The following is a 24,067-nucleotide window of genomic DNA, read 5'->3' as shown; positions in this document are numbered from 1 at the left end:
TGTGTGTGTATACACACAGAGAGAGGATGAGAGATCTGGCATTCTTAATGGAATCTTTTTTTAATTACCACTTAAACTAATTAGAGAAACAAGAAAGATGCAACTGGGACAGTTACTTTTATACAGTGAAGCTTAGTACAGCCTAGCAGTTGTTAGAGCACTTACAGTTATTTATTTCTAATGTTGGCAATAGAACTTGCCTGCTCTTCAAGACTCTCATACTTTTGGCAATTTCAGTGACAGCAAAGTTAGGGGAGGCAAGTTGAGTTGCACAGATGGTCATTAAAAAAAAAATAAAAATTGATTCATTGCTCTACGCCATATGAAAAGCTTCACTTTGAAACACTACAAATCTGAACAGATAATTTAGAGAAAGTCTTTATATAGTTTTCCAAATACACAGCAGCCTTGCTATGCCCCACCAGGAGCTTAGGCACAAAGCCTTCAGCTGGAATAGAGACCTATCAGCTACCTGTCAACACAAAAGACTGAATAAAACAAGCATGGGATTAGGACAACCAAGATCAGCTACTCAAATGAACCCATTGACAAACAGCCTGCAGTCATACGAGAACAGATTACCCACTGGACCATGGACACTGAGGTTGCTTTTTTTACAGCAGCTCAGACAAGTCCAGTGCTCTTCTCCCTAGTTCTTTAGTATAGCCTTCACTGGTTTTGTTCCTACCTTTTCTGTTTACAAGTTAGCATTGTAAACTGTGTTGTTGTTCTTACTTCTGAAGTGACTTATATCCTCGCTGCACTTGTGGATTACTGAACAGGCCTCTAGCCACTCCCTGATCTGCTGACCTTGCCAGTTTAACCTGCTGAATCTGCTGCTGTGTACAGCTAGCCATAATCTAACCAAAGAACTCAAATGCCTTCCTCCAAGAATTCTAAAATTCTCATTTCACACTGATATGCACAGCTAATATCTACATCATTTATTCCTTCTAAGTGCAGGGTCCTAAGATTTTTTTCTTTGGACAGCATAGCTATTTATGCCAGTTAAATCAAGGTTAAGACCATAACGTTACTCCAAGGCTCCATAATCAGATAAAAAGTAGCTTTCCCCACTACCAGCCAGGACACGACAGCACTGCTGCCCAAAGAAACGATACTTGCAGCCTAGGCAATGGGATGTTGGTCACTTCCACTCACTTCTCTGACCTTCTTGTTCCAGTGAGTTGACTGTTCCTATGCCAGGTAGTGCTCTTTTGAAAAGCCTTTTCTGTCCCTCATTTTTAACCATTGAATACTTTGTCTTGAGCTTTTGCAGCAAAACCCATTCTGTCAAATAATGCTGTTGAGTTCTGGTAATGTCTATTGGAATTCAACCTGGGTTGAATTTCTCACCTGCTACTGTTTTTGCAAAATCTGTGTTTCTCAATATTTAGAGTAGGACTGATGTGATAACATGCTTGTAGTTAGAAAAAAAGGTTTTATTAACAGCTGTTGATGTCATTAGAATAGAGTTATTGAATAACTCAAGGAAATACACATTTCTGGTAGCAGTAACCTCAAGTAGTATTCTTATTAGATTAAAGCATTTCTAGTCAGGATACTTGTAAGGCATCTGAAGGAGTGGTTTATATGCTGCAGAAGTGACTGTCAAAACAGTGCAAATTAGCACAAGTATTTGCACTACAACAGAGCAGAACAGGAGTAAGTCAGAGCTTGCAGGTAGCACTGTTTAAGTGATTCTTAGCCTAATCTCTCTAACACTCCCCAAAGTTTATTCAGCTGTCCAGTTCAAACATAATTTATGATCACAAAAGTGAACAAAGATGATAAGGAGAACCTAGCAAGAACCCCTGTAACACCACAAAACATGGGAGGGACAGTTTGGACTACACTGTAGTGAGAACCATGCAGTAGCCTCTGCTATCCACAGACTGGATCACAGATGGGTTTCCAGAAATCCCCAGAAGGATTGTAAAGTACCCCCAAAAGCTTTCTGCATGCTTTCCACTATTTTTTTAAACCACTGACTACCAACAGCATTCAGGAGCAGAATGCCAGTGTCGCATACAACTCAGTCTGGACACAAGGCCCCAGCAATATCCATCTACACTTTGCAGTTTTATTCCTAACATTCTATCACACAACTAGAATTCTCAGCTTAAGCTTCAGTCACTGCTGCATCCCTATTTTGGGCTTGTTTCATTCATAGTCATCCTGAATGTTTTCTCCTATGCTCTCCTCACCACTTCTTTTGTTTTGCAAACAAGCATGTTTTGTTTTCTCCCATGCTAGCCTTCACATGTGGGGACTATCTCAAATACAGGCAGCACTCGCTCAGCTTCTGTATAATTCTGCAGAACCTAGAAACAAAGCCTGACAGTGACAAAACAGCTAGAGTGCCAAGACAAATGCCCTTCATGCTGAGCTATGCAGATTCTCAGTTTGTCATCATCACCATCTGTCTGTAATTGTATCTGACAAGGCAAGCAAGTGCAAGTACCTGAGGCAACAATCACCTTCATCCTATAGCTGTATCATGTCTAATGCAATGAGGTTCAATCTGCGACAGTAGCTCCAAGTATGACAGCTGCAAACTTAGAGAGTGGCATTTTTCATCTCAATAGCCATTTCAACCATTGAAGGTCCTCTCAGGACTCGCTCTTAAGCCTTTTCTCCAGCTGTGCTTCTTTTCCCAGTGCTGGAGATAAGGACTTTAAGCAACAAATCCTCCCACATCAGCATCACCCTGCAGCAATCAAGAAGGCAGAGCACCCTTTTCATGAACTTCACAAATTCTAAACCCACCGTGCACTTTTAAGTCATGGACCAGTGCAGTTCTGCCAAACAAGAACAGAACCTCTTCTGAGCACTCAAGCACCTTCTTAAAATAAAGGTAAGTTTTGTGAATAGGCATCAGATCTCTGTTTGTCTTATCTAGTGAGCAATTCACAGGGTTGCGTAGAAGTTCTTAGTGAGTGCATGTCTGCTGCAACATAGGAGACAAGAATTGCAACTCTGTTTTCATTTCCTTATGAAAATTACATTCTGTTCTGGACACAGGATCAAATACTTAATTTAACAGCAAAACTCAAGAACAACTTAGCAAAAGGCACAGAAGTGAATTAAGATTTTATTATAAGCTACATTGTGGGGGAAGGCAATTGGCATGTCCTTTAACTGCACAAGCTAGTTAACTGCATGAGCTTTGCATTTGAGTGAAATATAGGCAAGCTTGGGAAAAAAGGACCAGAAAACGTAACAACTGTCATTGAGGAGGTACAAGTGCAGAACAATGAGTAGTTGTTTGGAAAACACCCAGAAGTTCTTCAGATTCATGCCTTGGGTGCAAGATGATTCACAGTAAGCCATCAATTAACACTAACAAAAGAAAGTAAAACCAATTAGACAAATGACCACCTAATAAACAGACAGCTAGCCAATGCACAACTAAAAGCTAGTGATGCTTCAGAAAGCTCAAAGAACACCTTGATGAGTTATGCAAATGGTAAATTAATTGCTTATAATACTCCAATCTATTGAAGTAGCTAAGGGGAAAAAAATTAGCATAAAGTTCATTATAGGTAGGCATTAGTGTCATACTCCTGCCTATATATCCTACACACCTGAATCCACTGAGTCCCAAAGATATACGCATGCTGTTTTAAGTACCACTACCTCCAAAGTTAGTATTTATCTGGTCTTAGTAACATCTCAATCTGTGATGCTTTTACTGACTCAAAAGCAGAACAACCTAGAAGTATGACTTTTTTCATTCTAGCATCATTTCCAATCATCCATTAAAACTTAGCAGGAACAAGCTGGTGGGCTTCCAGACAAGCTGGGAGCTAATAAGCTTAAAAGAAAGGATCACATACTTGCCTACTTGAAAATCATTTCCTGAGCAGCTAAGGATGCGTCTGTAACAGAGATAGCCCATATGTACACAGATTCAAGATACTACAGTACAAGTCATTTAAGCTGTTAATACATTCCCACAGTACGTTCTCTTTGCTCGTTGAAAAAGGTATTTAGCTATTCTAAAGGTTCAAACAGGCACAGCCACTTCAAATTGCCAGCAGAGAAACACTGATTCTGGATAGTATTTAGCTGCACAAGCTACAAGACCTAGCTCTAATTTGCCAGAACCAGTCATTTCCAGCAGGTCCCTCAGGTAGAAGGCAAAGCACTGGCATAGAATGGGCTTTGGCAGCCTAAGGTTTTTAGATTTTGAAGTTCTGCCTTACAGCTGAGCGTCTCCACCACCACAGGAAATTCAGTTTTCTATTGTCAGAAAACAAAAAATCAAATAGCTTTCTGCTATACTTTCTAGAAGCAACTCTTCATCAGAACAGCTCAGTCACAATGTCAAGCCTCTCCATGCTGTCAACTGCTCCATCCAAAAATGCAGGAAGTGTCTCTTCCAGCCTAGGTTCCAGAGAAGAAGGTCTCACAGGTGGCAAGGCAAAAAAAAAAAAAAGTTATACTTGCACTTTCCTAACTTCAAAGTAAATAAAGCCTTTTTTTTCCCCCAACCAACATGTGATGTCAAGAAAATGTTACCTTCACAACCCTACAAATGCCTTCTGCAGCCTGAGAGGTGGACACTTTTTCCCCCAAACACAAGGATTTTGTCCATAAACACTGAAGGTGAGAAAACACAGGCAGCTAGACACCACATCCCAGAGATACTGATTACATAGTAGCTCTGAGAGAGCACAGAGAAAAAAATACGGACCACCAGCTAGAAATCCCCCACAACTCCTTGTACTAGTTAAAGGCTCAGAAGAAAATTCACATGGGAAGTTACCAAAACAGAGCCCTTATAGATACCCACAGTAGGTATCTGTAACAGCATGCTGGTTTTGGTTGGGGTAGAGTTAATTTTCTTCACAGTAACTAGCACAAGGCTATGTTTTTGATTTGTGCTGGAAACAGTGTTGGTAATACAGGGATGTTTTTGTTATTGCTGAGCAGCTCACACAGAGTCAAGGCCTTTTATGCTTCTTGCACCAGTGAGCACACTGGGAGGGGGGGGGGGCGGGCACAAAAAGTTGGGAAGAGACACAGCTGGGACAGCTGACCCCAGCTGCCCAAAGGGATATTCCACACCATGCAATGTCATGCTCAGCATATAAAGCTGGGGGAAGAAGAAGGAAGGGGGTGATGTTCACAGTTATGGCATTTGTCTTCCCAAGTAACTGTTATGCATGATGGAGCCCTGCTTTCCTGGAGATGGCTGAACACCTGCCTGCCAACGGGAAGCGGGGAATGAATTCCTTGTTTTGCTTTGCTTGCACGCATAGCTTTTACTTTACTTATTAAACTGTCTTTATCTCAACCTACAAGTTTTCTCACTTGTACTCTTCTGATTTTCTCCCCTATCCCACCAGAGCAGAGTGAGCAAGTATCTGCATGGTGCTTAGTCACCAGCTGGAGTTAAATCACAACAGTCCTTTCTAGCACGCAACACAGGGCTCAAAGGGTTCAAGATAACAACAGATTTGATTGGAATGTGCTAGATCAAGTTTATTGCTGTTTAGCTATTAATTGTCAGGTTCCCATGCTTGCCATGGGGCTTACTTACCTTCCTGTAAATTACAGTCTTATGGTCATTAGCATCCACTTTTGCTGCTTACTGTACTGCCTATCATTGTACTCTGCTGTTCCTGGGGACATTTTGATAACAGCAATGGAGCTGAGCTAGCCAATGGCCAGGGCACCACTGCTGTACTGGACAGGCTGGAACTCACACATGAACTCAAGTCCAAACAACTCCTCAGACACCCAGGTCAGAGAAGGAAGGGGAAGAGATGCTCCAGGCACCAGAGCAGAGATTCCCCTGCAGCCCCTGGTGAAGACCACGGTAAGGCAGGCTGCCCCCCTACAGCCCAGGAGCATTAATAGTAGAGCAGATTTTTTGGGTTGTGGGGATTTTTTTTTTTTTGAGGTAAAAACCAGCTTAATAGGACAAAGAGAGAAAAATAACACCAACAATAAAAGAATATACAAGACAACTGATACACTATGCTTACCACCTGCTGACTAATACCTACCCCATTCCCAAGCACTAGTTCCTACCCCCAGCCAGCTCCATTTGTATACTGAGCATATATATCCAAAACATATACTGAACACAAATCCAAAACATAACTTTTTTCATAGTAGCTAGTATGGGGTTAACTCTACCCCAGCCAAAGCTAGCATAAACAATCAAGTAAAAAAGCAGATGATAAATGGTACTAAAGACTTTTTTCTTTAACTACTACAACACTTCAGTTAGAGCCTTTACCTAAAGGCACTTATGACTGAAAAGGCTTTAAATAGGTACAAGAAAATAAGCCAAATGTGAAGAGAGCCAGGAAATAATACTTACAGAGAACAAAAAAGCTAAACTAACTACCCTAGACCTAATATGTTATCTTCTTAACTAAAGCTACTCCTCTGTTAATAACTCTACACACAAGCTTCACTACAACACACCTCCATCCCAACTACCTAAGGTCACACAGACACCACCTCCCCACCAGATTACTCACCACTCCCTAGCAAGGGCCCTTTATATAAACCTACCCTCAGCACAATGCTCTGGAGGCTGGTCCTATAAATATGGCAATGGTAAACAGCTGCTGCTTGTATACACTAAAGAGCTTGAACCAAGAAACTGCTTCTGTCTGGTAAGTGTGCCAGGTTTAGGCCTTTTCTTGTGTTTTTTTGTTGTTTGTTTGTGTTTTTTTTAAGTATTTAAGCTTATAGCAATTGTAAAATGTGGAATGTAGGCAAGCTACACATGTGGGAAAGCTGCTTTTATTAAAGTGTCTAATATAAATGAATTGTCTCTCTTTAGGCAACAGGAAAGGTACCTGTAGTTCTGTGAAGCTATCTGATAACTTGTAAGTTAGGTGCTTGGGAGCTTAGGCTGTATTTGATCAGGCGCTTGTTATAGTTTGAGAGTTGAGCTTTTCTGTGTCAAGTACTTCAGCTTGTTTTTGACATGAATGCTCATTCAGAGTCTTATCCTACATAAACTGCTGTTAGCTCCTTAGTAATGCTATAACAAAGTATGTGGCTTAACAGTAACATCAGTGAGCAGTAATAACTTCATGGAAGGCTTCTGAAACAATGAGAACAGAAAGCAGCTCAAGCAACAAATAGGTTTTTGTGCTCCTTAGCATGTCTTAACATAGTGATCTTGCAGCTGCTTTTATATCCTGAAAGGGGTGGAAAATGCTGTTCTACAGTAACTATAACTCTGAACAGAAATTAGAGATGCATCAGGAGTGAATGCTCTATAGCAGAGGCTTATCCCAGTGCAAAAATAATGGTATGTTCTAAAAGTTAATAAACAACAAAAAAGGCTAAATACAAAAGTTTCTGTAGTACAACAACAGAAATAAGTGGCAGATAAGATGTTTTATGCTTGCAGACAGGGAAATACTATTTTTCTTCTGGAAAAAACACAAATATTGGCCAGAAAATAACACAAACCACTGATACTCCTTGAGTATGTTTTTCAGTGCAGAGCAAATGGAACCAGATCTGCAGAGAATCAGTGTTGCCCTACTCAGTAAATTATGCCTACAACTTAACTTCCAGTAAAGCTAATTATCCCTATAAAGGAAACAGACTAACTAGAAAAAACAGTTCTGCTATAATTAAACTAGTCAGCATCCTTTGTAGATGATACAAAAGCCAAAAATATTTGCTTAGTAGTTTAACATGCAAAATTGCATGTGAGAATAGCCTGTGAGCATCCTTGCTGTCTTATCTTAAATGTAATACTTGAGACTTGGCTTCAGTTTGTTATTGTGTGGCTCCAGTTAAGTACGCAATAAGGCAATTAGGAAATGGGAAATGATAAACATCTTCAACTTCTGAACTAGTTCAAGTTCCAAAAAGAAGCAGCTACAGCTGAGCAAAACCAACTACTTCAATCCTTGAAATCATGAATGAAGTATAGCACGTAAACCTTACCAGACAGATATCTGACAGAAATATCAGAATCTGGTAACTAATTTTTTTCAAATGAAAGCAAGACTTGCCTGTTTGAATTCCTTTTTTTTTTCCCCAGGGAGCACAAGGAGTCTTCTCTGCCTTATCAACTTTAGATATACCATGACACCATACCTAAAAAATAATTTCCTAATTCTATATATCCAGTATAATGCTTACTGAACAGATTACCTTCTGTTTTCCTACTGTGTTCTTGTAAAAGTCTGTGTTCTCTGCACATTAATAAATGTATCTCCACAAACCCGTGAGGGGTGTTAGATTCCTATGAAAACAGTGGGGCTAAACACTGTACTGGGGCAGTGCCCAATCTAAGATCTGCTGTTACTGTGCAGCTTGAACTCTTAACACTCGTTAGCATTTGATCCTCAGAGCTCCTATCATTCATCTCAATTACAACAATGAATGATTAGCACTCCTGAAAATCAGCCCCATGCTGTTTTCAAGTACTTAGGAAATTAAAACTATAAGGACCACCCATGAAAAGTTTGGGACAAGTGATTTGCCTCATATCATACAAACTCAGTGATAAGAGCTGAAATAAATACTGCTCTCCACGGTGGTTTTTCTCATGCTGAACAGTACTCTCACCATCTGCATTCCTGATCTCCTTAACTAGCCTACTTCGCGGGGGGGGGGGGGGGAATCTCTGATCCACAGTTTGTTCACCACAGACTTTAATTCCTTATAAGCTTCTGGCCTTTATGAAAAAGTAAACTTAACCAATGGGACTACTGCCATGATCCGTATACCCTCCCTTAAGTAGGCATTTTACCTTCTGAGTAGCTCTTTCTGATAACTTAATTTCTTAATATGCCTATGCAAGATAACTTAAAAATGTAGCAAGTTCTATGTCACAGCAGTTTATCAGCAAGTAGAGATTTTTAGATTCATGATGGAGAGATCTTTGCCTTGGCCTACCAGTTTATGTAGGTCAGCTACTAGCTGGGATGGAAGCACAGTCTGTGCCACTGGCTTTTAAAGTTTTGACAGCAGAGGAAATGCACTGAACTGTTGTTGTCCATTACAAGTTGACATAGTAAAATAATGGTTACAGAAACCTGTGTTGCTTTACCCGCTTATCTCAGGTCTTGAGTCCTATGGGAGGTTACATGAAGGGAAAACATTCCCTAAAACAGTCAAACTTAAAAGCTTTATTTCTTGTAGATTACCTGCAGGATAGTGAAAAACAGAAGTAACTGAAACAATGGCTTACATTTTTATCTGAAAAGACTGGTTTGTGACCAGTTCAGTTGACAAACAAGAACCTAATATAAAGCCTTTAAGTCACTTTCATATGTTGAAAATACCTTTACTGCTCCCCAAACAAAAGTCTAGGGGGATAACTTCAGCTGAACTATAATATACTAACATAAGTTTCCTTGCTTGCTTAAACCATTCCCCTGTGCGTTTGGTTTTATAACTTTACCAGAATTTAAAAAAAAAAAAACACACTTACAGATGAGACTGCTCACAAGTGAAGGCAAGGCACAAACCTTGCTTACAGCAATGCAATGCTTGATGTTGTGTGTGAGCCAATTCAGCTCTGCTGATAGGGATGCTATTTTCTATCGTCTTCCCAACTAATTCTGGCATGTCTGACTTCATGATGAGACAGCTGTAGACCATAGCTTGACCATGCATTCTGGTTGTCAGCTTTAACTGTTCCGCTGTGACTTGGCTCCTGGAGATCAGACCGGCATCTGAGCTGGCAGAGCAGGGTATGGCTGGGATGCCCCTGTTCAGGCAGTCTGATGGACTGGGCCATGATGCATCCCTAAGCTCAGCTCCTTCCTTTTGGTGAAACCCTGATCTGGATCCTGTGCTGGAGCAGGCCTGGGTGGCTGGGACCTGCCACTCTGGTGAGGTGGCAGGAGGCAGGTGTCCCTCATCACACAGCAGCGGTTCAGCTCGGTGAGCTGCTGACTCCCATTGTGTGAACACCGACCACAGGAAGGCCTAAAATGCAGACAGAAGCGAACCAGCTGTCACTCCATGTCACCTCCATTGGCCTTTTACAACATAAAAGCGATCTGAGCACGGGTCACCTGAGGCGGCAGGCAGCTCCTGGCCAGGGCTGTGCAAGCCCCCGGCCCAGGCCCGCCTCTGTAGAAGGGGGAGCCTGAGGAGTCTCTCAGGCGAGCTGCCGGCAGGGAGCGGCCCTGAGGCGGCGGCGGGGAGCGGCCCTGCGGCCCCCATGGAGCCCGGGCCCCCCTGAGGCGGCGGCGGGGGCAGCGCGGGCCGAGCGCGCCCCCTGGCGGCGGCGAGCGGGAAGGGCTCGGGCGGCAGCCGCACGTGCCAGTACTCAAAATGGCTTCCCGCCCCTTACAGGCACCAACACGACGCCGCTGCCCTCGCTCAATATGGCTGCCTTCTGCCGGCAGGCGGCGGGCGTTAGGAATGGCTGCGGCTTCCCGCGGCGCTGGAGCTCCCTTTCTCCGCAGCGGCCTGTGCGCGGGCGCTGGCCATAGCGCGGGGCGGCAGCGCCCTCTGGCGGGCGGTGGGACGGGGCGGTCCCTACAAGTCCCGCTTCCTCCGCAGCGCCCGGGCTGTCACAGTTCGGCCTTGGGGAGGGAAAGGGAGAGCGGCCCGGCGCGGTCGGACGGCGGCCGATACGCGGGGGCATCCCCGCCTGTCCCGCTGCTCCGCCTGCCCGTGGCTGAGGGGCGCCTCTCCTGTCAGCTGTGCCTCGCACCCCTGAAATCCACGGCGCCTGGGTCTGCGGGAGCTCGGCTGCAGCCTCCCCTCCTCCAGGATCGCCTCCGACCCTTTATTCATGCTCAGTTGTCCCCTTTCAGCTGTTTGTTGGCTGCAGTGGTCCTTCACCCCTCCCCTCTGCTCGCTCCTTCACCTCCCCATAATCCGCAGCCCCCGTCCCCAACCTTGAATATCTTTAATCCAGCAAAACGGGCTCTCTGCATCCCGGGGCTCTCCTGGGGCACAGTCCGGCTGAGCAGACCCCCGCCTGCAGGCTCACTCTGCCCCTGGCCCCGCGATGGGTCTGTGTGGAGGTGACCCTTGCCGCAAGCTGCTCGCAGCCGGCAAAGCGTGGGGTGCAGAGCTGGCAGCTCGTCCCAGGGGCACCCCTGGCCATTGCAATGCTTTCAGTTTACTCCTTGGGCTGTGGAGTGGTGGGTGTTGCTACATAACCCCTCCTGCAGTGCTCCACACCCTCCGCTGCTCAGGCCTCGTAGATGGACCTGATCAGCACATTTCATGGAGCCATTCAACGATTTGTGCCAAGGCTGTTAATAACGGTGCGGAATAGAATCAGCTGTGAGGGTGAGTGCTGAGGCTTCTGCGTAGTCTGGCAGTTGCGGTGTCCCTGCAGGATGCCTTCAGCTTTCTCAGCTCCTTTGCAAGTGGCAGGAGATCAGAGGTCCCATGAGATCCCGGGCAATGACGGAGCAAGTTGCTGAAACGGAAAGGTCCGAGCATCCATCCTGCATCCTGGCTCACCAGGGGCTGGGCCTCTGCCAAGACCTGGAGTGGAGGGTGGGGGCTGTGCTGGGCCATAGGGAGGGAGCTGGGGAGATGTGGGCATCACCCTGTCCATCTGCAGGTGGCATCAGGGCCCTGTCTCGGACCCTCCTTTCATCTGCTGCTTTAGCAGTTTGGATGCCTTGGCTCTGAAGCATTTCTCTTGGCTCAAGACCAGAAACCACCTTCACCTCTATACTCCCACCTTCAAAGCATGCCCCAGTGAGTGTCGCCTGGGATGCATCTGTCGCAGGCTTCCTCTGCAAGGAAGAGAAAAGTCTGCCTTTGATAGAGGGGGTCCCAGAGCCCCTTGCTTGAAGGCCCGGCGATGCACAAAGCTCTGCCTCCATCTGCCTTCCCTGCTCCTGGAGCTCTACGCGGAGCCTTAATCTGCCTGGAGCGTGGACTGCCTGCAAACTCCTCTGTGCTGTGGCGCGTGACGCCCCCCTGGGCCCCTTCTCTGCTTTCCCAGTGGCCACGGAGCAGAGGCTGCTCCGGGGTCGGTGGGGCACAAAGCCTGCTGCGGGCAGCCTGCCTCTGCCAGCCTGTGCAGACCTGCAGGCGGCACGGGCAGTCCTGCCGGGCCACAAACACACCCAGGAGGGTGTGAGCAAGCAGCAGAGCAGGGCTCTGCTGCGTAGGGACGCCCAGCTGAGAGCCCAGCCCCAGCACTCACCTGGCCTGCCGGAGTCCCAGCTGAGGGAACCCGACGTCTGCAGAGAGCAGGTATTTTGTCCGCTTGGCTCGCTGCCCTGGGGTGGCAGCCCGTGACATGGGGACTGTGGGAGAGCTGTCAGAGCAGCATGGGGGGGTGATCGTCCTGGCCCTGTCTGCAGCGGAGGTGGGGAAGGAAAGGGGCTGCCGTGCTGTTCCCATGCTCCGGAGAGCAGGGACAGGGAGCCCAGAGCTGACTGCATGGGGGAGACGTAGGGCATGAGGCTGGGAGTGGGAGGTCTGGGCCAGGCTGTGCTGCTGTGGCTGTTTTGGGGTCACCCTCTTCCCCATGCTGATCCAGGAGCTCTGCCCTCCCTCCTGTGAGGTCAGGGGACAGTGGGGCTGGATGTCACCTCTAGCTGACCTGCCTGGTGGCATGCGCCGGGGCCAGCTCAGCTCCGCAAGGGGAAGGGTCTCTTGCCCTGCCCGTGGCCACCTGGTTGTCCTGTACCACCACCCCTGAGGCACAAAGGTCTCTGCGGGGCTGTGAGCACACACTGCTGTGTTGGTGACTCTAGCAATAGGTTTGTCACACCTTCAAGACCCCTGTGCCCCCGACACTAGGGCTGGGGGTGTGCCGTGGGCGTTGTTTCATGGGACCTGAAGGTGGGACCTGAAGGAGGGCTCCTTCCAGCCCTGATGGACCTCCAGCCCCTCCTTGGAGCTGGAGCAGAAGCTGAGCAGGGTCTGCTGCGTGCCCAGTCCAGCTTTGTTTGGGACCGGCGCCCTGTGCAGGTGTGTTGCACAATAACTACTGGCACCACTGCTGCAGTCCCGCTCTGAGCTGGGGAACAGGGTGACATTTTCCCTCAACCCTCCAGACAGCACCACTAGCGTAGGTTTGTGGCCAGTCCTGTGTTGCTGCTCTGCCAAGCTCCAGTTCTGGCAGCAACAGCCTCTCGGAACAGCTGAGTGCTGAAGTTCGGCTGATGCCCGCAGCCTCTCCTACTGTACTTTGCACGCTGCGTGGGAGCCAGGCAGGGTTTCCCTTGGCAGCTGCTGGTACTGGTGCTCTGCCTGTGAGCAGCAAGGCGAGGACAGGGCAAGTCCTGGGGGATGCTGGCTGAACCCTCTGCTCCCTGGTGGAAGTGGTGCCTCTGCTTCTGGTGACAGCAGGGGTATGAGCCTGCAGCCAGAGCCCCTGGGCATCAGGGAGGGAAACTGTCTGGTCCCGTGGCTTCCTGCTCTTGTGGTAGGGCTGGCTCCTTCGCTGCAATCACTGAGCAGATCACAGCTGCTGATCTGATCCCTAGAAGATGGAGGGGGCAGTGGATGACCTGGTCACCACTGTGCTGCTCAGCATCCCCTGTGCCTTGGCTGTCTGGACCTGCTGATGGCAGCCCCCAGACCTCCCTCAACCTGGAGAAGCCAGCTGGGCAGGTTAGGGGTCCCGCTCTTGGGTTGGTACCTGTCTGTGCATGCCCCAGTGGCCACTCTGTGGGTCCTGGCAGAGACTCTGCACACTACCCCTGAAGACCCACACACTGGTGGTATTTGGGAGCAAGGTGCCATGCTGGGGTGCTGCTGTGTCATGGGGGAACACCAGGCTGACCTTGGCTGTAGCCAGGGCATGGCAGAGCTGCTCTGGTGTGGCTGTCTGCGACTGGGAGCACCTGAGCTAGCTCTGCTCCCCCTCTCCAGGGCCCAGGTTAGGATGGAACGTAGTTCTGCTAGGCACACCCTTGCCCCTAACATTGGAGAGGATGTGGCTGGGAGGATGTGGTCAGCTGGCTGCTTGTGCCTGGCGCAGTCATCGCAGTGAAATGAGTCCGGTTTAATTTGTGGGGTGATAGTGTTGTGTGGGGTGCCTGGCCTGTTGGGGAGGTTGGGATGAGGAGGCGGGCAGCTCTGCAGCAGGCAGGCAGTAATAAACATGGCGTTTCTGGAGGTGGATAAAGGGAGACCTTGTTTGGGGCTCTCTGCTTCCTCCAGCTGAGCACCAGGAATCTAGGGACCAGCGCAAAGCATCCTGGCCCTCTCCCCTTCCCAGTGCATGAGGAACTCAGTGGTAGCCCTGCATGCAGCCTGGGTGTCCACGACTCTAGCAGTGGGTTCCCCCCCCCCGATAACTGCTGCTTCTCCCCCATCCCCCATAGTGCTTGGAGCGCCCGTTCAGCTGCAGCTCCTCCAGCCCCCCTGGGTACCCCTTGCTGTGTGAGCTGAGCTGGAGGGCTGCCAGGATGGTGCCACCTCAGTGGGGACCTGGGCTTAGGGAGGAGGATGGGGACTTCCCAGGCTGTTGCATGTGCCCCCGGCTGCACAGCAGGAGCCCCAGGCTGCAGCATGGCTGTTGCAGCCGGGTTACTCCCGAGGAGACTGGGTGCAAGGTTGTTTCAAGCTGGCTGGTGACACTGCCATCCCCTGGAGCCTGCACGATGCTCCTGGCTCCCAGGAGCAGCACAGAACCCTTGGCTGAGGAGCAGGCCCTGCTCCCTGCCAGCTCCAGGCCTGCTCCAGCTCGTTGCCGTCCCAGGGCAGCCTGCGGAACAGGTTGGGCTGCACCCTGTGTTCCCGCTTTCCCTGGCACCGCGCCTTATGTGGGGACACAGCCAGCAGCCCGCTATGTCCCAGGGCTCTGCAGCAGCCACTTGCCAGGGTGCCCGGACACAGGATGCTGCAGTGCCCCATCCCCGTGGGGCAGTGGGGTGGGAGGTCTGTGCCAACATGCTGTGTGCATCCCCTGCAGGACGCCTGACCGTTGGCCTGGGACAGCCTGGCACTATGGCAGATCCCCCCGGCTGCTGCCACCCCTGTGCCACCTGCCTGCTCTGCCTCTACAGCTGCCACTGGGTCACTCCCAAGAAGAGGAAGGGCCTGAAAACCAGCAAGGTGATACCACGGGTGATGCTGAGCTGGGGCTGGCCAGCCTCTGCGTGGGTGGCTGGGGTGGGGAAGGGCTCCAGCTGGGGGGCTCAGCCCAGACATTGGACTGCTGACCCCTTGCTGCTGCTCCTGAGCCCCAAGAGAGCTGGGGTGCTACCTGGCACCCTCTCTGTCCAGGGAGTGCCCTAGCCTGGAGCAGTGACAGGGTGAGTTGTCTGTTACTGCTGGGTGACGAGAAGGGTAGAGCAGCGCTTTAGCAGCAGCGAGGCTGAGCCGTGGCTGTCCCTTGCCTGGTTGAGTGTGTGTCTGCGGCATGGCTTGCACGTGCCTGGAGCCCAATGCTGTGCTGCCTGAGGGCTGAGTGTGGCGGGCAGGTCCCAGGGCGCTAAGTGCCTGGCAAGGCACGTGGAAGGCACGGTTCCTGGGCTTGGGTGCGGCCCCTGCTGATGGGGTGCTGGAAGGGGGTGTCCCTGGCAGTTTGTAACCTGGGAGGGGTGAGGCCCTGGGATTCTCTGAGGTCTTCAACTCCCACGGGAGCGGCTGTGCCGCTGCTTGTTCCATCTTGCCTGGAATGTGCAAGCTGGTCTGGGCTGCTGAGTGTCCCGCTCAGCACCTGTGGCACCCCTCACCTCCCTGTGTACGTGGGGCTGGAGACCCTGAGGCTGGACCTGGCTTTGGCTGGGCAGGCAGGAGCAGTCTGCAGGCTCATCACTGTAATGGCAGCTCTGAGGCACAGCACCCCTCTCCGCCCAGCCCACAGATCACGCAGCTAGAAGGGAACAGGACCCGGCTCCCTGCCCCTTCCCATGTCCAAAGTCCCAGCCTGCTCCCAGGGGCTGCTGCATGGGAAAGGAGGCAGTCCTGCCACGGGGGCTGTCCTCCCCAGCCTGGCATAGGCAGCTTTTTAGCTTGTCGTAAGGAGATGCTGGTTCATCTTCCTGTAGCATGGGTCCAGCCAAGAGAGCTCTCCTGGGGAGCTCTGTTCCCTCTCCATGGGACAGCATGGTGCTGGACCCATGCAGCCAGTGCCCGCTGCACCCTGCTGCAGGCTGGGTGCTCCCCAGGGGTCTCAGCAACCTGGCCAGGGGCTAGGTGCCCTGCAGGTGTGTGCATAGCTGTCATCTCTGGCTTTCAGTGCGACTGCAGCTGGTTCCTTTTCCTCTTCTGCGTCTTCCTCTTCACACTGGTGTGGCTCTACTTCACCATCGTCATCCTCAATGATTTCCACAACTTCAATGAGTGAGTAAGATCCCACGTCCAGCCTTACTCCCCATGTCCCTCCTGCCCCTTTGACCACCCCCTTTGCTGGCAGGTTCATCTTCAAGCAGAGGAAGTTGTGGCTAGACTGGTCCCTGGTCCTGCTAATAGCTACGGCCACGCTGATCACCTACTCGGCTGTGCTGCTGGTGAGCCCCGCTGATCCTGTCTGGGCTGGTGGGGGTACAGAGCTGTGCTGAGCACAGGCTGGCTGCCGTGGAGCCGGCAGCATTCGCCCTGCTGGAGCTGTGTCAGCCTGAACGTGGCCAGAGACCTTGTGGCTGAGTCCAGTGCCCTTAGAGGGCTGAGATGTGGGGTACAGCCCAGCTCTGACATCTCCTTGTTCTTCTCATAGGTCCTTGCTTTGTGCTTGCAGCTCTGTGGCCAGCCCTTGAAACTACACTGGCTGCATAAGGTGAGAGACTGGGGGTGCAGGGAGATGGTGCTGGCCCTGGCTGCCCTTGCACCTTGGGAAGCTGCGACCCACCTACTGCGACCCACCTATGGCTGCTGTGACCCCACTGAGTGGCTGTGTGTCCCCGCCGAGCTGAGCTGCAGCTGTTAGTCCCCCAGCCACACATCTCTGTGATGGGAATATTCCCCCTGCTCAAAGCATGGGGTACAGAGCTCAGCTGCAAACCCAAATGGGGGAAGTGGGGTCTCGGGACTTGCAGGGGCTCAGGAGGAAGGGATGAGGAGGACTCTCCCTGCCCAGCTGGCCTGCAGGATGCTGTGTGCTCCCCTAACTGCCCTGTGCCCTGCCCCACAGATCCTACTGATCTTAACTGCCCTGGTGGTGGCTGCAGCCTTCACAGGGCTGGGAATAAAGTGGGCGGAGGAGTGGAGAAGTGCACGTATCTCCCTGCAGGTGAGTCACCTCGATACCAGGGGCTCCCCCGCTGTACCCAGTACCTGGCCTGGGGGGATGAGTTGAAGGGTGGTGACTGGAACCCCCAGCATGGCCGTGTGCCATGGGAGTTAAATGCCCTGCCCTTGACTTCTGCTGCCTGGCCAGGCAAGGTGCTCCTCCTGCTCTTGCAGTCCTGCCTGGAGCAGCTGCAGTCAGAGTGATGAATGGTGGCCTGAACAGAGCGAGGAGTCTGTTCAGCCCCCCGGGGAGCCTGTCCTTCCCTCCCTGGCACTATGGCTCTTCCAGCGGTTCTGGCTGCAGTGGCAGATCCCTGGCATGGGAGCATGTGGATTTTGGGGACAGGGGCTGGGCTGGTGCTGGCTGACATCCTGCCTTTGCCTCTCCAGGCAACAGGTCCCTTCCTGCACATTGGAATTGTGGGGGGAATGACGCTCCTTGCCTGGCCCCTGGCCAGCTTCATCTACCGCACCCGCAACAAAGGTAATCCCCCTCCAAGGTCTCCATCTCCCCCCTCGGCTGGTGCCCTGCCGAGGTGCCCTGCTTCCTACCACTCAATGGAGCAGCACTGGTGGCACAATGGTGCACAGAGAGAGTCAGTACAGTGGGAACAGGTCCCCAGGACTCAGTCTAGTAGCAATACCTGCTCTTGGTTGCTGCTTCTCATGCCCAGCCCTTGGTGGGCTTTAGCCCTCACTGCTTTGCAGTGGATGGCAGGGCTATGGATGGCAGACTGAGTCCTGTAGAAGTGCTGGGTTGGGATGTAAGGACATGCAGTGGGCCAAGAATAAATCTGCAGTGTCCCTGAGGCTGGTGATGCAGTGCCTGACCTAGGGCAACCATAAGTGAATGCCAGGTGAAGCAGCCTTGGCTTATTCCTAACGGCCTGCAAAATACTTCCTCTGTACCTCACCAGTCTACCTTCTCTGCCTGCAGGTCTCAAAGTATTTCTGCTGCTTGTGTACTGCGCGGTGATGATCGCACTGTATCTGGCTCCTCTGGGAATCACCTCCCCTTGCATCATGGAGGAGAACCAGCTGCCTCCCAAGCCTGCCCTAGTTGGCCACCGAGGAGCCCCCATGGTAAGTGACCAGCACCAGCAGCATCCTGGCACAGTGGTCAGGGTGGATGGGGCAGGCTGCTCCACCAGCGGAACCCAGGCTGTGGCTGGTGGTGGGGCACCGGCATCTCAGACCCTTGCTGCTGCAGGCCCAGACGAGCTCTGGTGACCCAAGTAGAGAGGGGTCCCCACAGCAGCCAGGGCAGCACAGGGCTGGAGGATGGGTGAGCACAGGGTGAGGAGGGTGGGCGCAGCAGCCGCAGGGCAGAGCTGCTTGCTGAGCGCTGCTGGACGAGGAGCAGGTGACTCTCAGCAGAAAGCCTGGCTGCGTGGTGTGGGCTGAGAAGCAGGACTGGGCAGGCTCTGGCTGTCTGCACCCAGACTTTTCCATCCCTGACCCTACCAGCGTCACCAGTCTCATTGTGGTTGCCCTAGAGCTCAGCCAAGCTGCTGGGTGCAGGCAGGCAGGGTGAGTGCCTGCCCCCTGCCCCTTCCTGCCTGTGCCCTCTGCACTAACACTGTTCCTTTTCCAGCTGGCCCCCGAAAACACCCTCATGTCACTGCACAAGGCGGTGGACTGTGATGTGCAAGTCTTTGAGACAGACGTCATGGTGAGGTAAAGGGGCAGCAGGGACTTGGAGGGAGGAAGGGGCCTCTGTATGCTGGGATGTCACCTCCCACATGGGGCATTCTGGAGGACTGACATAGCCTGAATTTGGAGGTAGCTCTGTTCAAAGGGTTCTGCCAGTCCCACCTTCCCAGTATGGGACTGGCTCCAGCTTGGTGTCCCAATGATCTGGGAGAGGTTCTGGGTTTCTGTCCTCCCCACGCAGGTTGCCTTCCAGGGCATTGGGAGGGAGGCACCATCAGGGAAGGGGCACTGCCTGGAAAAGACCCTGGCTCTAGTTCATCTCATGCAATCGTGCTATGGGGACAGCTGTCGGAGTGAGCAAGGAACTACTTGGTTCCTGACTTGCTCTCTAGGTGCTCCAAGGTCTTTCCAGACACTCACCTTTTTGTGTAGGAGACCACAAGTAGGCATAAGGGTGGGGGTTACCCTAGCAGCGTGTCTGGGAAGGGGCAGAAATGCCAGAGCAGGGTTAGCAGACAAACAGCTTGCAACACAGAGCTTCCCTCTCTGCTCCTTTGCCAGTGCTGACGGGGTCCCGTTCCTCATGCATGACGAGGAACTCACCAGGACCACCAATGTGCAGGCTGTGTTCCCCGAGAGGGCTGCCCTGAACAGCACCGCCTTCAACTGGACAGACCTCCAGCAGTTGGATGCTGGCAGCTGGTTCCTGGAGGTCAGGATGCCCCTGGGGTGGCTGGTCGGGGATGGGTGCATTTGTGTGTGAAGCATGAGCCCTGCCCTGGAGAAAGTTCCCTCTGCAGCGCTGGGCCTGGCAGACACCTGGACAGGGTGCAGAAGCACTTTCACGCCTGCATGAATCCCTTGGGTGCGGTTATGCCTGAAGCTGGGGTTTGTTCTGACTCCTCAGCTGAGTCACGGAGGAGGCTGGTTTGAGAGGAGATGTCTCATGCGTTTGCTCTGAGGTGCCCAGCCTGCCCGGGCTTGGAGGCAGCTGTGGCAAAGCTCTTCCCAAGAGGTGACGAACCAACTGCTGAGCTGCTCTGAATGCCCACAGGTGTTGGGGCTGTTTGAACTGTGCTATTAGTGGGGAGAAGGGTAGAGGTGCCCTGTGGTTGTGCAGAGGAAGGATAGCTGTGCCTGTCTGCACTGGAGAGCGTGTGGACAGGCCGGTGTAGGAAACCGGGAGCCAGAGACAGGGATCAGTTTGGGAGCTGGAAGCTTACAGGTGGTCTGCCTATGATTACTAACTCCCTCTTGCCCTTGCAGCGGAGGCCTTTTCCCACTGTGCAGAGTCTTTCTGCTGGCGATCGCTACCAGGTGACTAAACAGAGGATCCCATCCCTGGAACAGGCGCTAGAGGCAGCCAAGCAGAGTAATATCTCCATCATGTTCGACCTCCGGCCCGAGAACCACAGTGACTACCAGAGCTTTGTCAATGCCACCCTGAAAGTGATCTTACAGTCAGGCATCCCACTGCAGCAGGTGAGCCGGCCATTGCCCCACCACTGCCGGGCCCTGCTGTCACACCCCTGCCATGGTGGGGAGGTGCCACACCAACCCCAGTGAACATCCCTGCCACTCCATATACCACATCCCCATACGTCATCCCTGCTGGGGAACTCGGTCCAGGCGTGGGGTTCTCTAGCTGGGAGAAGTTGCCAATAATTAGGGGTTAATGCCTGCAGCTTCAGACCCCTCCAAATACTCCGGTTTCCCAGCACTGGCCACCCTGGTGCGTAAACAGTGACTCAGTCTAGGGAGGGGACCAACAGTGCTAGCAAGATCAGGAAAACAATGCTCAGGCTTCCACCTCCCTGTGCTGTGCCACTCCTCTCCCTGCAGCTCTTGAACTCCTGCTGCAACCGCCTGTGTTGCCTTTGCACTTCATCCAACCTCTGCAGCACAGGGCACATGCTGCCCTGAGGGGATGAATTAGCCCCCAAATCACTTTCCCTTCTTGGCTTTTTGGGAATGCAAGAGCAGGAGGGGAAATGGCTAAGCTCGTATTGTAGTGCTGATAGAAGGTGCATTCTTGCTGCAGACTTGGGGCCAAAAGGATGCACTGCTTGCTTGATCCTTTCAAGGACCCAGAAAGAACGTAACTGCTGCAGCTTTCTTAGGCTGGAACTGCTTTCTCCCCTCAGTGGGGTCTGTTGTGCTTACTTCTTGGCTGGGACAAGCTTTTAGGAGGCTGTCCTGGCAGAGATCCTCAGGGAAGAGCCGAGCGTGGAGAGAGGGGCAGGAAGCAGCTGTCTGAGCAGGCCATGTGTGCCTGGGCCTGCAAGGAAATATTGGAAGGGAGCAAGCTCTCTGGAGTACCTCTCCTCTGCATGTGCTCTCTGACACTTGCCTAGGTCCTCTGGCTGCCGGATGGGTTCAGGGAAGAGGTCAAACAGCGAGCCCCAGGCGTTCAGCAAATCTATGGCCGGAAGAGACTCCAGAATGAGAAGGAGCCACTGCTGCATGTCAATCTGCCCTACCAGGACATGAGCTCTGAGGAGATCAGGTGGGAGTCCTGTGCCCAGGACCCTGGGAGCTGTGGGGCCTGGGCACTGTTCCAGCTCTGTCCCAGGGGCCAGCAGAGGTGCGGGCCAGCTGATGCTGAGTGCTGGCACGGTGCTGGGAAGGGCAGGGCGTGTGCTCCAGCCTTGCGGACAAACATGCCTTACCAGGCAGGGCTGATGCAGGGGACGGAGCTGGCTGCAGTCCTCTGCCTTGCCAGCAAATCTGCCCTGGGTCTGGCTCTGCAGACAGATGCTCCATGTGGTTGCAAATGCTGGATGACATCCCAGATATACAGTCCTCTCTGGCTGTATGCTGAGTGTGCTGGCACCCTGCTGTCTGCTGCTCTGACCACGGCTGTCCCTATGCAGGCAGTACCGCCAGGACAACATCTCTGTCAACTTGTATGTGGTGAACCAGCCCTGGCTCTTCTCCGTGCTGTGGTGCTCTGGTGTGAGCTCTGTCACCACCAACGCCTGCCAGGTGCTGAAGGAGATGAAACACCCCATCTGGCTGCTCGTAAGTGACCCCTCCATCCTTCACCCTGCCCCACAGCCCTGTACCCCAGACACTTGTGGGTCACTTTCTGCAGCAGCCCTGGGCAGCCAGCTGCCTGGAGGGTGGCTTTTGCTCAGTGCTGTGCTGGTGTGGGAACGTGTGACCCTGCAGAAGGGTGGGCTGTGCCACCAGCACACCACCTCTGGCTGGCGTTCATGGCTCGTCTTGTTGCCTTGCAGCCCAGCAGCACGTACCTCATGATCTGGATTGTTGTAGACTGCGTGTCCCTTCTTGTCATCCTCTGGGCCTTCCTCTTGCTGAAGTACGTTTTGATGCCTTTCCCCCTCCCGGGGCAGGTCTGCTGGGGGAGGCCATAGTGTGCCCTGGGTGGCTGGGACATACCCAAACCTGGTTGTATCAGCTGCCACCCCCCTCTGGACTCAGATCTTTGGGGGTCCTCTTCTGCCTGGCTAAGTGAGACAGCAGTGTGTGGAGGCAGCTTTTATCACCAGGCTGCAGCTAAAACTCTGGCCTGACCCTTCCTCACTCTGCTGGATGCCTTAGCTCACGCTTACTGGCTCGCTCTGCACCCCAGGGCTTGGTGGGCTGAGGCTGGTGGGCTTGGCCCTGCTCCTTTACCAGTGCTTCAGGCACGGAGAGCAGGTCCCTGTGGGACTGTGTGTCCTGTGGGGCCCCACAGCCTCCGGCTGGGAGCTTTGGGGAGGGAAGGGGGAGGCCAGGCTGACATACTAACATTGATCCTCTTCCATCTCCTAGGAAATGCTCACAGAGAAGACAGGCAGTGGGTGAGTGTGCACAGATGTGAGCTCCCCTCCCTCGAAGCCAGGCTCTGCCCACGGGATGCTCCCTGGCAGGCAGGCGGCTTTCTCCAGCCGAAAATGACAGAGCGGTTTGGGATGGATGGGGGAGGGAAGGGAATCCCAGCCCAGGGAGTTCCTGTTCTGCCTTTAGCAAACAGCCCTGTGGGACAGCGCTGGGGAATCCCACATTCCCCAAGTCTCCTCAAACCTGCTTTTCAGGTCACTCTGCTTGTCCATGCGGATGGTGGATACCTGTGATGACTTTTTTTTTTCTCTCTCTCTCCTCAGAGTCTGAGACTGATGTGCTTCTCACAAAGATCAACAGCTTGATGCAAGAGTGACCCCTCCTGCCTGTGCCAGCCAGCGGAGGGGCAGCCAGAGCCCTGCACAGCTCAAGTGGGAAGCAATCCTCAGGCCAGCTTCAAGGCTCCTTTCCTTTGCAGACTCCTTCCTGAGCTTCCCATCCCCTTGTAGCCTTCCTGACTCCTTGCGTGGTGCACAACTGCCCTCAGCCGAGAAGACCTGGAACTGGGTTCCCAGTTGCCGCTGATAGCAAGGAACTGGAGACTTTGCAGGGTTTTCCTGGGCTGAGTACCTCTCCAGCGGTGCTGGGGCTTAAGGCCTCTGCCCTGGGGTTTGGACACTAGTGGGGGATTTGAGTCGCTGTTTGGTGGCAGGGGAAGGGCAGCCTCTGCAGCAGCAGCAGCAGCAGCAGCTCTGCAGCCAGTCATGGGAAACCTTGTTTAAAGTGCTGCTGCCCTGCCCCATGCCTTGAGGAATAGGAAGGGGGGCGCGGAGGTGGCTTTTCACAACACGGAGCGGGAGCTGAGCTCTTCCCACGCCCACACTGGACACAAGTCCTGCCCCTGCTACTGCTGGCTTCATGCTTGTGGGGCAGGGTGCTGGCACCCCATGCAGCAGTGACTGCCTGTTGCTCTGGGGCAGGGAAAAGGGAGCTGGGCGGGTGGCGGGTGTCTGGGGCTGGCAGGACCACGGTCCCGCTCCTGCTGCTGCCAGGCTTTGGGGGTGTGCGAGGGAGGGGAGCGGTGGGACTCTGCAGTCGGTCACTTCGCAGCAGGGCCTTGAACTTGGAAAGGGGGATCAGGTCCGTTTTACTTGTCCCTACCTATTTATGTCAATAAATCAGCGGAGCGGTAGACAGACCCGAAGGCGCCCTGGGCAGAACTGCTCCCCCCCTACCCCGACTCCCGCTCCCCTGCAAGCCCTCCCCCCCCGCCTTCCCCCCGGGTCCCGGCTCTCTGGGGCAGCCGCAGCCCAGCCGGTGCCGGGGCGGGCGGGATGGCGGCGCGCCCGTGCCATCTAGTGACGGCGCGGGGAAGCGGTGCGGGGCCGGGCCGGGCCCTCCGCAGCGGGGAGGGACGGGGCGGGGGGGAGGGACGGGGTTCCCCGGGGGGAGGAGGAGGAGAGGGGTGCGCAGGCCGAGCCGCCCCGGGAGCCCGGCGGGCTGCGAGCGGCGGGGG

At 52.9% G+C, this 24,067-nt stretch overlaps 1 protein-coding gene across 2 annotated transcripts; it reads left to right on the top strand.

Annotated features, from left to right (window-relative positions):
- The first annotated feature begins 2,431 nt into the window (after positions 1-2,431).
- GDPD2 (glycerophosphodiester phosphodiesterase domain containing 2) lies at positions 2,432-24,030 on the top strand. 2 transcript variants are annotated; one of them, XM_063345881.1, is made up of 16 exons: positions 2,432-2,857; positions 14,852-14,994; positions 16,124-16,227; positions 16,301-16,394; positions 16,601-16,660; positions 17,015-17,113; positions 17,503-17,596; positions 18,050-18,195; positions 18,707-18,789; positions 19,327-19,477; positions 20,032-20,247; positions 21,120-21,271; positions 21,639-21,786; positions 22,005-22,087; positions 22,543-22,571; positions 22,875-24,030. In XM_063345881.1, the coding sequence occupies exons 2-16, from the start codon at positions 14,887-14,889 to the stop codon at positions 22,925-22,927; spliced, it is 1,620 nt and encodes a 539-aa protein (XP_063201951.1). In that variant the 5' UTR covers positions 2,432-2,857; positions 14,852-14,886; the 3' UTR covers positions 22,928-24,030. The 2 variants fall into 2 exon arrangements, with proteins under 2 accessions (XP_063201951.1, XP_063201952.1); XM_063345882.1 differs by lacking the exon at positions 2,432-2,857 and adding an exon at positions 6,107-6,638.
- Positions 24,031-24,067: the final 37 nt, after the last annotated feature.

Source organism: Chroicocephalus ridibundus, chromosome 9 (assembly GCF_963924245.1).
Source record: "Chroicocephalus ridibundus chromosome 9, bChrRid1.1, whole genome shotgun sequence".
NCBI lineage: Eukaryota > Metazoa > Chordata > Aves > Charadriiformes > Laridae > Chroicocephalus > Chroicocephalus ridibundus.
Note: the sequence above shows the minus strand (reverse complement) of the source record. Positions and strands in the feature narration are given on the sequence as shown.